The sequence below is a fragment of the Trematomus bernacchii genome, unplaced genomic scaffold (assembly GCF_902827165.1).
Source record: "Trematomus bernacchii unplaced genomic scaffold, fTreBer1.1, whole genome shotgun sequence".
Classification (NCBI taxonomy): domain Eukaryota; kingdom Metazoa; phylum Chordata; class Actinopteri; order Perciformes; family Nototheniidae; genus Trematomus; species Trematomus bernacchii.
In genome coordinates, this window is record NW_022987589.1 from 936,913 (window position 1) to 951,632 (window position 14,720).

A 14,720-nucleotide genomic window follows, 5' to 3' on the forward strand; every position below is an offset into this window, starting at 1 on the left:
TCAGAAGGTAATCATCTTCACATCATCGTCACACTGCTGATTTACCCTGTTCACATCTAACATTTCTACAAGCTGCTTCATGGGATCAAGGATGTGTAACAAGCAGAAATTATTAGAGCTGTACCGAAAAGTTTATTCATGAAGTTTAAAAATCTTAATCAACATTTGAATTCAGCAGAGCTTTTTTTTCTATGTATATTAATTGTGTTTGAATGCAGGATTACTGCACAGTGTCAGATAAAGATGAGTCTACAGTAATTTCATTAGTATTTAACTTTTAGTAGAGTTATATTCCACTGTTGGCTGTATAGGATTGTGGTCCAAACATTTCCAATAACTCCAGAGCATTACCCCTAGATTCCACCGGGTCCGTCTGCGCCGCGTTACGGCCACGTTACGGCCACGTTACGGCCGCGTTACAGTGATCGCAGCCACTCTAGTCAATGGGTGCTATTCCACCAGACGCGCCTCGTTACGGCTCAGAAGCGTCCCAGAAGCGTCTCGGCGCTGGGCTCCGCTAAAAATAGGATGCAAGTCTATTTTCGACGTGACGCGAGGCGTTGCATAGCGCCGGGCAGGAAGTGGACCGGTCAGAGCATCCAGTCAATCCCCAAAATAAACTAATTTTGCAGACCCTATCCCTCCATAGTCTTTCAAGTAGGAGAAATGCCAGCGTTCTCCTCCGGTTTACAGGCACTGTGTAAATTATATATATAGAATAATGATGATGATGAATGCATTTTTTTACCACTAAAATGCAGCAACACATCTTTGATTCATGTCGTTTATAACTGGAATATTACAATTATTATTAACTTTGTCTGTACAAAGTAGCCTGTCCAGGAAATATGCCCAAATCAACAAAAACTGCGAGCCGGCACGCAAGACGCTCCGCTTCTGAAACGCTTCTGAAACGCCCCCGGTGGGTTATGACGCCGGAGGAGGCCGGACCAAAACCTCGGCGCAGACGGACCCGGTGGAATCTGGGTTAGAGTCAAAACGTCTTTACTGAAAATAAGATGGATGTAATCATCTCCAAAATTCACAACATATCTTATACAACCAAATACTTCTACTTGTTGCCAACATCACCGGGATTTTATCCTTTGCAGACCATTCACATGCACACAAACCTATAGAACTTATACAGGGAGGGAACACCCCAGAAAGCAGAATGGAGTTAAGAAGAGTATATACACCTGGCTTTGACTATTTTCTACACACCTTCCTGTTTTTACTCATAAATCTCTTTTGTGCTTCAGGGAAAACCTTCCAGCTGTATTCTCATAACCTCATCGGGCTGTTTGAGCAGCTGAAGAAGCCCGGCCTCGCCGCTCAGTTCCAGACGCACCGCTTCCCCGACAAAATCCTGCCCAGGTGAGACCACCGCTTCACAGACTTATATCTGAACCTGTCTAACCATCACTTCTCGGACTGTAATCATGTTGCCACTCTCACGCCGTGCAGAGCTTTTGTTCTCTACCATCCTTACAAACTACTGTGAAAGTACTATAATGAAATAAATACAACCTCTGGCAGACCTCCCTGTTTTCAGACGTCATGACATTTTATAAAACCTTCGCCTCAAAGCCTCTCTTGTTTCTCTCCTCAGGAGGTTCGCCCTGACGACCAAGATCCCCGACACAAAGAGCTGCCATAAGTGCTGCATCGGTGAGTGCCCCTCCAACACACACACACACACACACACACACACACACACACACACACACGTACACACACACCTGTTTTATTTACTCACTCCATCATCTTAAACTGTGTCAATACACGAGGATCTCCTGCACTCCTGTCCCTTTACTTTGCTAATGGAAATGTTTTTATTCTGTGAGCTCGTCTCCATAACTTTGTTGGACCATATATTGTCCCAGAAATAAGAGATAAACGATAATAGTCATTTTAAAACCCTTTAATGCAAGTGGTGTAATGATCATTTGAGGGGATATGATTGCAAGTATACCCTTTCAAAGAGTAATAATAAGGAATGCTACCTCTTCAATATCTTCTCTGTATTTTGTCCAAGTTTCTTCATTGAATTTTTGTTTTTTGTATAAAATGATTTGTAAAGTGATTTTGCGAATGTGGCTGCGGTCGTCTTTCAACCTTTTTTATCATTAAATAAATAAAATAATAATAAAATAAAGCCCCACAACTAAAACAATTATAGAAACTGGACGCTCAGGCTCTTGAAATTGTCCATTTAGTGAGAAATAAAAAGTATATTGGGAGGTGTATGCACTCGTGACTCTTCATACTTTGCATTCATGTGACTAAGTTTTACACACATGTATATACATACATACATTATAAATTGCCCGCTGGCCCGGAAGCACTATTTAGACACCCCGGGCCAGCGTAACGTACTTTCCACTTGCCCGCTCGGGCCACTAAAAATATTGCTTTAAAAAGGTTCTTTGACTAGCAATGTTGTTAAACTGTTTCGTTTATTAACGCTACAACAAAGTATTTCGTGAGGCGGTTGTCGTTGTTGGGTGAAAAGCAAACCGCTGTTCACTACAGACTTTCTCGCCACCTAACCATTCGCCAAAATGTTTTTAATACCAGTTGTAACCAGCCAAGTGCCTGGCAAAAAACAATCTTCAAATAAAAAAAATTCACCGGAGGAGTTAAAGGAGAGTGACGGGGAGTGTGAGAAGAAGAGGGAGAGAAAGTTTCAGCCACACTGGCTTGATCGATGGAGTTGACTTCAATATGATGCCAATATAAACTTAGGGAATAATTTGCTTAGGTATTCAACCTTTGACCCAGTTCATCATGTTCTCCTCTCACTGTCTCCTTTCTCACGGCATAGTTCTACGTCCTTGGGTATTGCTGCTACCTCTCTTAAGGAGCAGCTTGGGCGCGTTGTTGTTGCCAGTCTATGACCGAGCACAAGCCGCCATGAGGTAGTTTACTGTTCAGGGACGTACTGTACGTTCCCTGGCGCACATTATTTTCTATGGACGACAGCTCTAGTTAGATTCAGGGTCCATGTTGCTTTAGTCTCACTGATGAAGAATGTTGATTATTACACTCTGAACTAGTTAAAACCTCGAGCTACAGAAAGAGTTCTTCAGAATTGGTTTGGCAACCGCTGTGTCAACTCGTGACACACCACCTGTCTTGTCAATTCTCCGGCCGAAGCTCCAAATAAACTGTCAGTGTTTGCCATCAAAGCTCCAGCTCTCCTCGTGCCTCTCTTGAGTCCTGACTCTCCATTGCTTCAGAAGTTTCCCCCACATAAACAAGGTCTTTTGTCAGCTCTGTACATCAATGCCGACCCATGCTGACAAGTAAGTCAAGAGTAGAAAATATATAAAGGTATATTCGCTATAGGGAAATGTCCCAGACGTTTAGGATAATGAAGAATCTAATCTATTGCATAGCCATTACATGTCTAACTCCTGATGGCAGAAAGCACATTATACAAATAATAATACTCATAGCAATGACCACAATATAATTATTTTAATAAACCAAATATGAACAATTGAGGAAAATGAGGAAGAACTGATGATTCAAATGTTGTAGTAGAAGTAGTAATGTAGTTTGTGCATAAATTACTATTGCAACAAATGCGTTCATTGTCTTCATTATTAGTCGATTTTTTGGACGAATGCTCTTGGGTTACAATGGTGGGGCCAGTGACAATGAAATTCCACTAGCCCGGAGGACCAGTTACCCTTAATGTCTACCCCTGCTTTAGGTTTACCTAGCCCAGGTTGTATACTGTCATAAAGGACCTCAGTCTGCCTGCTCTTCTTCATCCTCTCTTCTCTGTTTCCCAGTGAGGAACCCGTACACCGGCCATAAGTATCTGTGTGGAGCTCTGCAGTCGGGCATCGTTCTGCTGCAGTGGTACGAGCCCATGCAGAGGTTCATGCTCATCAAGGTCAGTTTAACTTCGCATCACCACTGAAGCCCCGGGGAAAACGAATCTGTGTGATCCATGAATTTATATTATTAATATACATTTCTAGCCCAAATAACGAAGTCACAACTTGCAACTCACACTATAAATTGATTTTACATTGCATTAAGAGATAAAAACATGAATGCTCAGAATCAGAAATCCTTTATCTGTCCAGCTACAGGGAAATGTACATTATTACATCAGCAGGTAGTGCAGATATAGAGAATAGACTTGCATATTTTTTTGAATATTCAAAATGAAAAATGACTAAGTATGCACCAAAAATGAATAACACAATAAGTTAAAATATATTAGGGGTGGGAATCACCAGGCTCCCCACGATACGATACTATCGCGATACTTAAGCCACGATACGATAGTATTGCGATTCTACGATATAAGTATTGCAATAGGATATAATCTGGCGACTGTGGCTCAGTGGATGGGGGGTGGACTTCGAATCATGGGGTAGCAAGTTCGAGTCCCACTGCAGTCAGCATGTCGTTTATGTAAATAACCCAATTTGTGTTCTTTGAACCTGAAAAGGAGATGGCATTGTTTTTGTTACTTTCATTGCAAGAATAGAGAGTATACATGTCTTAACGTAACATATACACCATTAACCCCCAGTGTCGTCTCTCCCCCCCCCCCCCCCCCCCCCCGCAGCACTTTGACTTCCCCCTGCCCAGCCCCCTGAAGGTGTTTGAGATGCTGGTGGTCCCGGAGCAGGAGTATCCTCTGGTGTGTGTGGCCATCAGTCAGGGCACCGATCGGGGACAGGTGGTCCGCTTCGAGACCATCAACCTCAACTCCTGCTCCTCCTGGTTCACCGAGATTGGAGCAAGTGAGTCAAAAATATGGAGACAAACACCAAAGAAACTGTTGGGAACATACTGAATGTCCTCTTCCAATATCAGAGTCCACATGATAACAAAGGTATCCCAACTGTAGCTGTGTGCATGACAGGATGTATGATTACCTAGAAGAGCATCAGGACTGTTTTAGGCATATGATAGCTATGTGATTAACATGATGATTCAGCCTCTATGGAGATAGACATATGACAAGCATGCTCATTTCTGACGTGGAGCTAATCTGAAGTAAACATTGAATACTGCTTTCTATTCCTCCATCTTGTGACTGTGTAACTCCCTCTCTTGGATATCAGCATGTAAGGACACTGTTTGAGATTTTGAGAAAGTCCGAATTTCGAGATTTTGAGAGAAATTCAGAATTTTGAGAGAAATTCAGAATTTTGACATTTTGAGAAAAAAGACAGGATTTTGAGAGAAATTCAGAATTTTGACATTTTGAGAAAAAAACAGGATTTTGAGAGAAATTCAGAATTTTGAGGAATTTTGACATTTTGAGAAATAAGACAGGATTTTGAGAGAAATTCAGAATTTTGAGAGAAAGTAAAGATTTTGAGAAAAAATACTGGATTTTGAGATTACCAGAAAAAAGCCAAAATTTTGAGAAAAAAACTCAGTATTTTGTACATGACAGGATGTATGATTACCTACAAGAACCGGTATTCCTCCATCTTGTGACTGTGTAACTCCCTCTCTTGGATATCAGCATGTGAAGGACACTGTTCAGGAACTAGTTGATGCTCTGTATGTGATGACTGCTTCCATTCTGGAGAGGATCACAGATACATGGATCCTGAGATTGAAGCTCAAGCCGTTGAGTGATATTTTCCTAAAAGAAACAATATAAAGCCAGAATGTGTTCTGTGGAGATGTGGCCAGTGGGGGAAGAAGTATTAAGACTTAAGGGGAAGTACTATATCAGATTCAAAATCACAACAGGATATTTATTGTTGTTCATTTCCTCCTCAGCTTATCAGCAGGTGGATGCGATCCATGTGACGCAGCTGGAGAGAGACACAGTGTTGGTGTGTTTGGACCGTGAGTACAATCTCCCTCTTAATGAGATTTTAAATATCTATGTTCTCCCACGTCTTCCTTACAGCCTGTCGCTATTTCTCTCCTCAGAAAATTTGAAGATAGTGAACCTCCAGGGCCGACTGAAGTCCAACAAGAAGCTGGCGTCTGAGCTCAGCTTCGACTTCTGCATCGGGTCTGTCGGTAAGATTTAGACAGGAAGTCTCCGATTTTACAGTCTGTGTGAAGCAATATAGGTACATGTAATTATGTAAGGCATTTTAAGACACTTATGCAGCACTTCCTATCCTTAAGGAGTAACCTGGACCCTATTTTCCAGGGGTTTTGTGTCTAAAATCAAATGTTCCTCCATTTCTCTTGACAGTGTGCCTTCAGGACAGCGTTCTGGCCTTCTGGAAACACGGCATGCAGGGGAAGAGCTTCAAGTCTAATGAGGTAAAACCGATACATCTCATGACCTTGAACACTTAGTGGCTTTTATTATGAAATACACATTCAGAAAAATATCTCACTTTGTTGAAGTCAAGTGTTGAGTTCAAGTGAAAAAACGTGCAAAGTTACAGAGGTGACAAAGAGATGACACACTGGATTAAAGGGGAAATTAACAGCCCGTCCACACGGCGGCGTGCGTTGAATGGGGTGACGTCACGCTTTGCCGAAATGCATTGTGGTTCCGTCGCTTCGCGTTGCTCGCTTCAAAAGTTGAGAAAAATTCAACTTTTAAAGCTTCGACGGAAGCGTCAGCCAATCAAATCATATGCCAGTACAAGCTCTAGCCAATCAAACCGCGTGCTTGTGTGTCCGGGGCGGGAGATTCATGTGATTGGTTGTTGGTCGAGTTTCAGACACGCCCGCCAGCAAGCTTCAACGCACGCTGCCGTGTGGACGCTGCGTGAGTAGTCTTAAAAAGCCTTGAATTAATTCACGTTAAAATACGGCATTAAGGGGTAAGAAAATATCTTGAATCAATCTTTTACTGGATGCCATTTTCTCATTTAACGTCATAAGATCAGGAAACTACAACACTCGTATTTAGTTTGATGTTTACAGATAAATAGTCGGATAGCTAGCAACAACTTAGGGAAGTATTTTGGTTATCGTTAATACGATACGAAACCCTTTATTGTCCCCGTTAGAAAATGTGTTACTCGCTGAGTCCTGCAGTTGCACAGAAGATACAAATCATACTCTTACATAGTATACAATTTAAGAAATGTATATATAAACACATGCAACTAAGTCTCAGAAAGTCTTGGATTTAACTTGCCTTAATCTGCATTAAACATTTCAACATTTAAAGTCAATATTGACACCAAGACATCAGCCTTATACAGGTTATAGGTTCCCCGGTGACAGTGGAGGAGACACTCCGTTTGTCACGTCTCTGAATACAGGTGTGTTTGTTTCACACACCAACAAACACCTCTTGTCCACAAAGCCTCTGAGGTGCAGCGGCTGTTAAACTCGCGTCTACATGCTGTCACTGATCCTGCAGATTAGACTCAAAGTGTCTTTGTGTCGCTGCAGGTAATGGATTTGTCCTCCACGCTGACCTGAACACAGCGCTGTGTAAAAGTTCAAGGAGTCGCGGGGAGGTGAAGCGTTGTGTTTTTGTGGAAAGTGATACAGCGCTTCAGAAAGCCTGCAGTGTCACACACAACAAAAGCTCTGTTTGAGGAGAGATTTCTGAAATGTCAGCGGCCATGAAACATTGATGGTCCGTCATAAAGCCGTCACAGGACAGCGAGCGGAGATGAATAATTCAGCGTTCGTCTCGTTATGATTCCTCACAAAACGGAGGCACCTGAGAGCTTGTTGAGACGGATCACATCTCCTGAGGCCAAGCTCTCACACCTCGCAGGTGTCACACAGACACACTCACTATCTCCCATCTGTCCACACGCTTCACCACAGGTAAACAGGGGAGAGTGTGTTCTGCAGTGTCAGGATACAGAGACGGTTCCCTTCAGAAACATTAAGACGTTTTTCTATTCAAAGACACAATCAGTGATCCACGAGCAAACAGTCGCCTTGCCATCAAAAGTGAAAACACAACAGGAGAGATTTTCAGAATAAAAGCCCCCCCAAGAGACCATACTGTATCAAGTGAAAGGTTGAAATCATATTATTTCTTTTAGGTCTGATCGATTAATCAATCAATATCTTATATGAAAGAATACAAGTGTTTAAGTGTCAGAACCACCAGATATTTGCTATTTTTGCACAAAAAATATATTATATAAATATATTATAATTATATATAATTTATATTGCTTCAGTTAACTTGCCCTTTAGCATCATCTCACATTCCTAAACCAGAAGAAATAATCATCCAATCAATCAAAATGTGATCAAAGTCACAATATGGAACAGTGTAATCTCCAATTTGCCGAAAACGTAATATTTGTTTAAAGTGACATATCCCATTTGCAATGTCAGTCAAAAATAATCGTTATTTTATTATTTATATCTCTCTAGTCTTGACTCAGACTGGGTGTTTCTCAATGTCGATAACGCTTCCTTGGTAGCACATGTCTTCCGAGTCAGGTCCTTCAGAAGCGAGGCAAGAATCCTTCCTAGCCTCGGAAAACGAAGAATGGTGGAACAGGCTAACAGGCTAACAGGCTAACAGGCTAACAGGCTAACAGGCTAACAGGCTAACAGGCTAACAGGCTAACAGGCTAACAGGCTAACAGGTGTGCGTCATATGCGAGGCCCCGCCTTAAATGGAGCGCGATTTCCGCCAAATATTTTGGAAATTGGTCCGTGCGCAAAGCATTGTGGGGATTTTAAGACCGCGGAGGATACACATGTGCAGCCTCGAAATGTCGCCGGCCTCGGTAGAATTCCAAGCATGCTGGACATTGGAACAGTCCTTCGGCGGGCACTCGATGACGTAGCATCCTTGAAATAGTGGCTCTGGAGCAGCCTTCCTCGACATTGAGAAACTCCCTGGGTGTTACAGCGGTGCTTGTTGATGGGTTTGTTTGTCACACTTTTTTTTTTTTTTTTTCATTCCTCAGGTGACCCAGGAGATCTGTGATCCGAGCCGAGTTTTCCGCCTCCTCGGGTCTGACAGGTAGGAGCACATCTAAATCTGTAGAGACACACACACACACACACGCGCGCACACACACACACACACACACACACACACACACACACACACACACACACACACACACACACACACACACACACACACCACACACACACACACACACACACACAGACACACACACAGACACACACACAGACAGACACAGACACAGAGACACACACACACAGACACACACACACACACACAGACACACACAGACACACACAGACACACACAGACACACACAGACACACACAGACACACACAGACACACACAGACACACACACACACACTCACCTCCCCTTTACTCGCTCAAGCATTTTTTGATTTGGAAAATATACCTTAATACGGCAACTCCTACTTTCATATTATTATTATGTCATCACTTGCTGTTTTTAATCACATCAAGTTCTTTCCTGCAATTATTATGAGAACATCTAAGTTGAAATATCTCAGTAATGAATATAATGTGAATTTATTTTTGTTATAACAGACTAAACTTTGGCTTTAGAGGTAAACAAAGACCCCAGATTTGCTGTTTTTAACGAAAAGATCTCCCCTTAGAGAGTGATCTAACCCAGTGTAGCACCATAGTCTCAAAGGACCGCTTAAACCCTTCACCTCACTTCCTGTTTACCTTTATTTGTATTTATAATTGGTGTGATTCATTATCTTCATGACTTCAATATTACTAGTAGTTATATCAGTCCTCCCTCAGGTGTTATTACCTGAGACATCCTCTCCTCCTCAGCTCTCTGTCTCGACCTGCCTCTTCTCCTCCTTAGATTTGACTTTCCAATGACTCTAAGCTTTATTGCTGTCCCTGAACGCACCACGGGGTCTTATCCCTGAATGCCCTCTCTCTCTCTTTGTTTGCTGCTTCAGGAGCTCCGCTGGCTGAGCAAAATGTCAAACACCTCACAAAAAGTCACAGCTGTTCCTTTTAAATAATACATCTATTGGAGTTCGGCAGTAAATTGAAAGCTTGTCATATCAGGGTGTCCGCGGGGTCTTAAAAAGTATTAAAAGTTGATCAATCAATTTAGCGAAAATGAAGGCTATTAAAAAGTATTAAACAGCATTTTCCAATGTATTACATTTTGTAGCTTGTTTTCAATAAGTATATAAATTGTCCAAAGAGGTTGTATTCTACAGTGTGCCTGAATGTAATCATTGCGTAGGTGTGTAGTGTGATTCTGTGTAGTTTATTTATGGCATCCCGTTGGATTTGACGTCATCTGAACAGGACATCGCACGCTCACTGCTTGATAGCGCGCGAAGGTCCGTTTACGCCGGTTGTTAAACAACATCGTTATGGGGAAATGCGAGTCTGCGTCCAAATGGTTGGAAGATAAGGAGGAAGGACAATCAATACTGTATATAGTCAATGTGAGGTAAAGTGTGTCGCCAAGGTAACCGGTTAGAACTCAAAGTGGCGATGAGGTCTTAAAATGTATGGAAAGGGTCCAAAGATCCAAAAATACTTAAAGTTCCAAAAATACCGTAAATTCCAAAAATACTTAAAGTTCCAAAAATACTTAAAGATCCAAAAATACTTAAAGTTCCAAAAATACTTAAAGTTCCAAAAATACCGTAAATTCCAAAAATACTTAAAGTTCCAAAAATACTTAAAGATCCAAAAATACTTAAAGTTCCAAAAATACTTAAAGTTCCAAAAATACCGTAAATTCCAAAAATACTTAAAGTTCCAAAAATACCGTAAATTCCAAAAATACTTAAAGTTCCAAAAATACTTAAAGTTCCAAAAATGGTTGGAAGATAAGGAGGAAGGACAATCAATACTGTATATAGTCAATGTGAGGTAAAGTGTGTCGCCAAGGTAACCGGTTAAAAAAAAAGTGGCGATGAGGTCTTAAAATGTATGGAAAGGGTCCAAAGATCCAAAAATACTTAAAGTTCCAAAAATACCGTAAATTCCAAAAATACTTAAAGTTCCAAAAATACTTAAAGATCCAAAAATACTTAAAGTTCCAAAAATACTTAAAGTTCCAAAAATACCGTAAATTCCAAAAATACTTAAAGTTCCAAAAATACTTAAAGTTCCAAAAGTACCGCAAATGGTTGGAAGATAAGGAGGAAGGACAATCAATACTGTATATAGTCAATGTGAGGTAAAGTGTGTCGCCAAGGTAACCGGTTAAAAAAAAAGTGGCGATGAGGTCTTAAAATGTATGGAAAGGGTCTTAAAAAAGGTCTTAAAAGGTCTTACATTTGACTTCAGGATTCCTGCATATACCCTTCATACGTTTGTGAGAGTCCGACATGGCTTGTTCTGTCCGAGTAGTCGTCAAACACAAAGTTTTTCCTAAATGAAATCATAAAGAACGGAGAAAAGAAGAATGGAACAAAACTAGATTTTTGGTATTTTTGCTGAATCTGTGACTAAAGTAGTTTAATCGTGTTGATTGGTCTGCTGATTATTAAAACACTTAAATGTACAATAATACTTAAAAATAAAACAGTAAATTCTCACATCCGAGAAACTGGAACCTCAACATGTGGGAGAGAAACTCCCTCTGGAGCAAACACAGGGATTTGAGCCTTTGCAGACCCTTTACATGCACTAACACGTATAGATCAAACTACATTGTGCTGTTACAGAGAAACGTCAGTTCAGCGTCGACAGAGAGCGGAGAGGAGACTGAGCTCTTTCTCTCTGGTGGTTTGCAACAGGATGTGATTTAGCTCCCCACCTCACACACACTCACACACACACACTCTCTCACTCTCACTCTCACTCTCACTCTCTCTCACACACCTCTCTCTCTCACACACACACACACACCTCTCTCTCTCACACACACACACACACACCCCTCTCTCTCAAACACACACACACCTCTCTCTCTCAAACACACAAACACACACTCACACACACACACACACCCCTCTCTCTCTCAAACACACACACACCTCTCTCTCTCAAACACACAAACACACACACACACACTCACACACACACACACCCCTCTCTCTCAAACACACACACACCTCTCTCTCTCTCAAACACACACACACACTCACTCACTCACACATACACACACTCACTCACTCACTCACTCTCACATACACACTCCCTCACTCATATTCACACACTCTCTCTTTGACTCTCACTCACACACTCTCTCTCTCTCTCTCTCTCTCTCTCACTCACTCACTCACTCACAGACACACACTCACAAACATGCACACACACAATCTCTCTCACTCACTCACTCACAACAAAACACGCCCGCACGCAGAGCAACACGCGCGCGGGCACGCACCACACACACGCGCGCGCGCGCACAGCACGCACACACACACAACACACACCCTCCACACGCCACGCACACACACGAACACACGCAAACACACACAGACCACGCACGCGCGCGCGGGCTCACCTCTCTCACACACATACACTCACTCTCTCTCTTTCTCACTCTCTCACACTCACACACACACATTTTCTCTCTCTCTCTCACACTCACACACACACTCACAAACACACACACTCTCACTCTTTCTCACTCTCTCTCACACTCACACACATACACTCACTCTCTCTCACTCACTCAGTCATTCACTCACTCACACTCTCACACACACACACATGTTCTCTCTCTCTCTCTCTCTCTCTCTCGCCCCTCTGGTGCCAGCAGAGCGTCCTCCATGTTTTATTCACCTGCCGGGCACTGCCAGCTGCTCGGTGTCTCTGCTCTGTAATTTCATCTTCTCCGGAAGATTCTCCAACACATCTCACTGTAACACAACGTCACCATCAAACTGACAGCAGATCAACAACCTCTGCACCCAACTCTGAGTCATATACCGCTCCCGTGATATCAGATTAGATATAGAAGATTCAGACCAAATTGCCCCACCTTCAGGTTTCATTTTCTTTGTGATTTCTTAACGTTCCTGTCTGTTTTGTTTTTGTTTTACAGGGTGGTTGTTCTGCAGAGCCGCCCCACAGACAACCACACATCGCTGAGCAACCTGTACATCTTAGCCGGACACGAGAACAGTTACTGAGAGCAAGAAGAACAGCTTTTATTTTGGGAGAAATCTGCAGACTTCCTGTGTGGTCTGTTATCGGGAGCGTCTGTTATCGGGAGCGTCTGTTACTGGGAGCGTCTGTTATCAGGAGCGTCTGTTATTGGGAGCGTCTGTTACTGAGCAGCGTCTTCTGCGTGGATTCATCAGCAGCCTTACAAACCAGCAAGAAACCATAACCCAGCAACAGTAAAAGCTCAGAGGAAATGTTACTCAGTGTTTTCTCTCCTTCATACCGTGGACTGAAAGTATCTACAGGTGTTATTATTGACAAAAAGTGCCATTAAACTCACAGCAATGTGTGATTGTATTAGCAAAACCAACAGGAGATTTACCGTGTTATCGTCTCATAATCAAATGTTAGATCTTACTCAAACTAATAGCTCAGATTTAACAGAAACCCACGAGCATTGTGGGTAGTTTGAGCAATATTTATTAACCTGATGTAATAGGGTTGTTTGAGCATTAACTACCTAGTGTTCGGTCCTGAGAGGCTTCGGGTTATTCTCTGCTTTGTAATATATCCTGCAGCGTTTTTAGAAGTTAAATATACTGTACATTCTCTTTTGTTTCCTCTTTTATTGACCTTTTACTTCTCATTATTTGCACCATGTAAGCACTTTTGTACATTTTTTTATTTAAAATAAAATGACAAAATGAGGGACGATGCTCGGTCTTTGTTAACATCTCTGCATTCCCTTTCGCAAAATGTTTAATGTATGCTGTTTTTTGTAATAAAAAAAAAGCTGTTAACAAGATAACCGCGACTCCGGGGTGTTTTTGTGAGAGTGTTATATCAATCTTGGACCTAGTCATAGTAACTAGGTATGTTATTAAGTTACAGTTTCCATAGAATTGTCTCTTTGCTAATTATTACGTTAAGTGAGCTGAGGCCGAGCTCAGAGGAAATGCAAAGAGACTACATTTAGATATAATACAGTTAAATGTTAGTTAATGAAATAAATGTATGTGCGTTCATGTGCAGACGTATATATAGTTTGTTAATTGGATAATTCATATCCTGCAAGACTCCTAAAGAAGTCATGAGATGATGACCTTTCGACATCTGGAACATGTCCAAGTTTGGGAGAACTGACAATGTGTGTGCGTTAAACATGTTTAGGGAACATGTTCGTGTGTCATTTAGGAAACCTATATCTCCCCTGTGTTTTCTTGTGTTCGTGGGAGCATTTCTGCGATTGGTTGCTGTTGAAGCAAGGTAATGTTTCCCCATTGTTGTTTGGTGGTGCGCAACTAAATAATGATTAATCTCAACTATTCCTGTGTTTTGTGTTTCATTGATTCCTCTGTTTCATTCTTTCCTGTTGTGTGAGTGCTGGATCGCCACAACAAGAGTCTGATGAGAGGTAAGGTGAGTTTAGGTTTTCCATCCTGCACCTGAGGAGGATGTGGCTCACTTCATCCCAGATTGCTCCTGTGGGGTTTGCCTACAGTACTGAATGAATGTATGTAAAGCGTCTTAACAAGTGACATGTAATGCACTAATTATTCCCAGAGCGACAGAAACACACGTCACGTTTCCCCGTCTGCTGCTTTTAACGTAGAATAATGTCACAGTGGAAGAAATACATTATAACACAGTATGAGCTGTGCAGGACAAACCTAGAGAAGCACATTTTTGCCAAGTTAAAATTTAGACTGAGACCTTTTTTTACTATGTTTAAAACGTTTTAATCATTTACAATTACTATGTTATTTTTATGA

The 14,720-nt window shown here is 41.7% G+C and overlaps 1 protein-coding gene across 2 annotated transcripts in view; it reads left to right on the forward strand.

Moving 5' to 3' along the window:
* Window positions 1-13,756, forward strand: part of map4k5 (mitogen-activated protein kinase kinase kinase kinase 5) — a 64,019-nt gene extending 50,263 nt beyond the window's left edge. The window contains exons 25-34 of one of the 2 annotated variants that reach the window (XM_034129009.1): window positions 5-7; window positions 1,263-1,377; window positions 1,613-1,671; window positions 3,804-3,907; window positions 4,595-4,772; window positions 5,770-5,838; window positions 5,926-6,018; window positions 6,200-6,270; window positions 8,859-8,914; window positions 12,887-13,756. In XM_034129009.1, coding sequence (XP_033984900.1) covers window positions 5-7; window positions 1,263-1,377; window positions 1,613-1,671; window positions 3,804-3,907; window positions 4,595-4,772; window positions 5,770-5,838; window positions 5,926-6,018; window positions 6,200-6,270; window positions 8,859-8,914; window positions 12,887-12,974 — 836 coding nt within the window. In that variant the 3' untranslated portion in view covers window positions 12,975-13,756. The remainder of the gene's footprint in view (window positions 1-4; window positions 8-1,262; window positions 1,378-1,612; window positions 1,672-3,803; window positions 3,908-4,594; window positions 4,773-5,769; window positions 5,839-5,925; window positions 6,019-6,199; window positions 6,271-8,858; window positions 8,915-12,886) is intronic. The other variant, XM_034129010.1, reaches the window with a different exon arrangement.
* The last annotated feature ends 964 nt before the right edge of the window (window positions 13,757-14,720 follow it).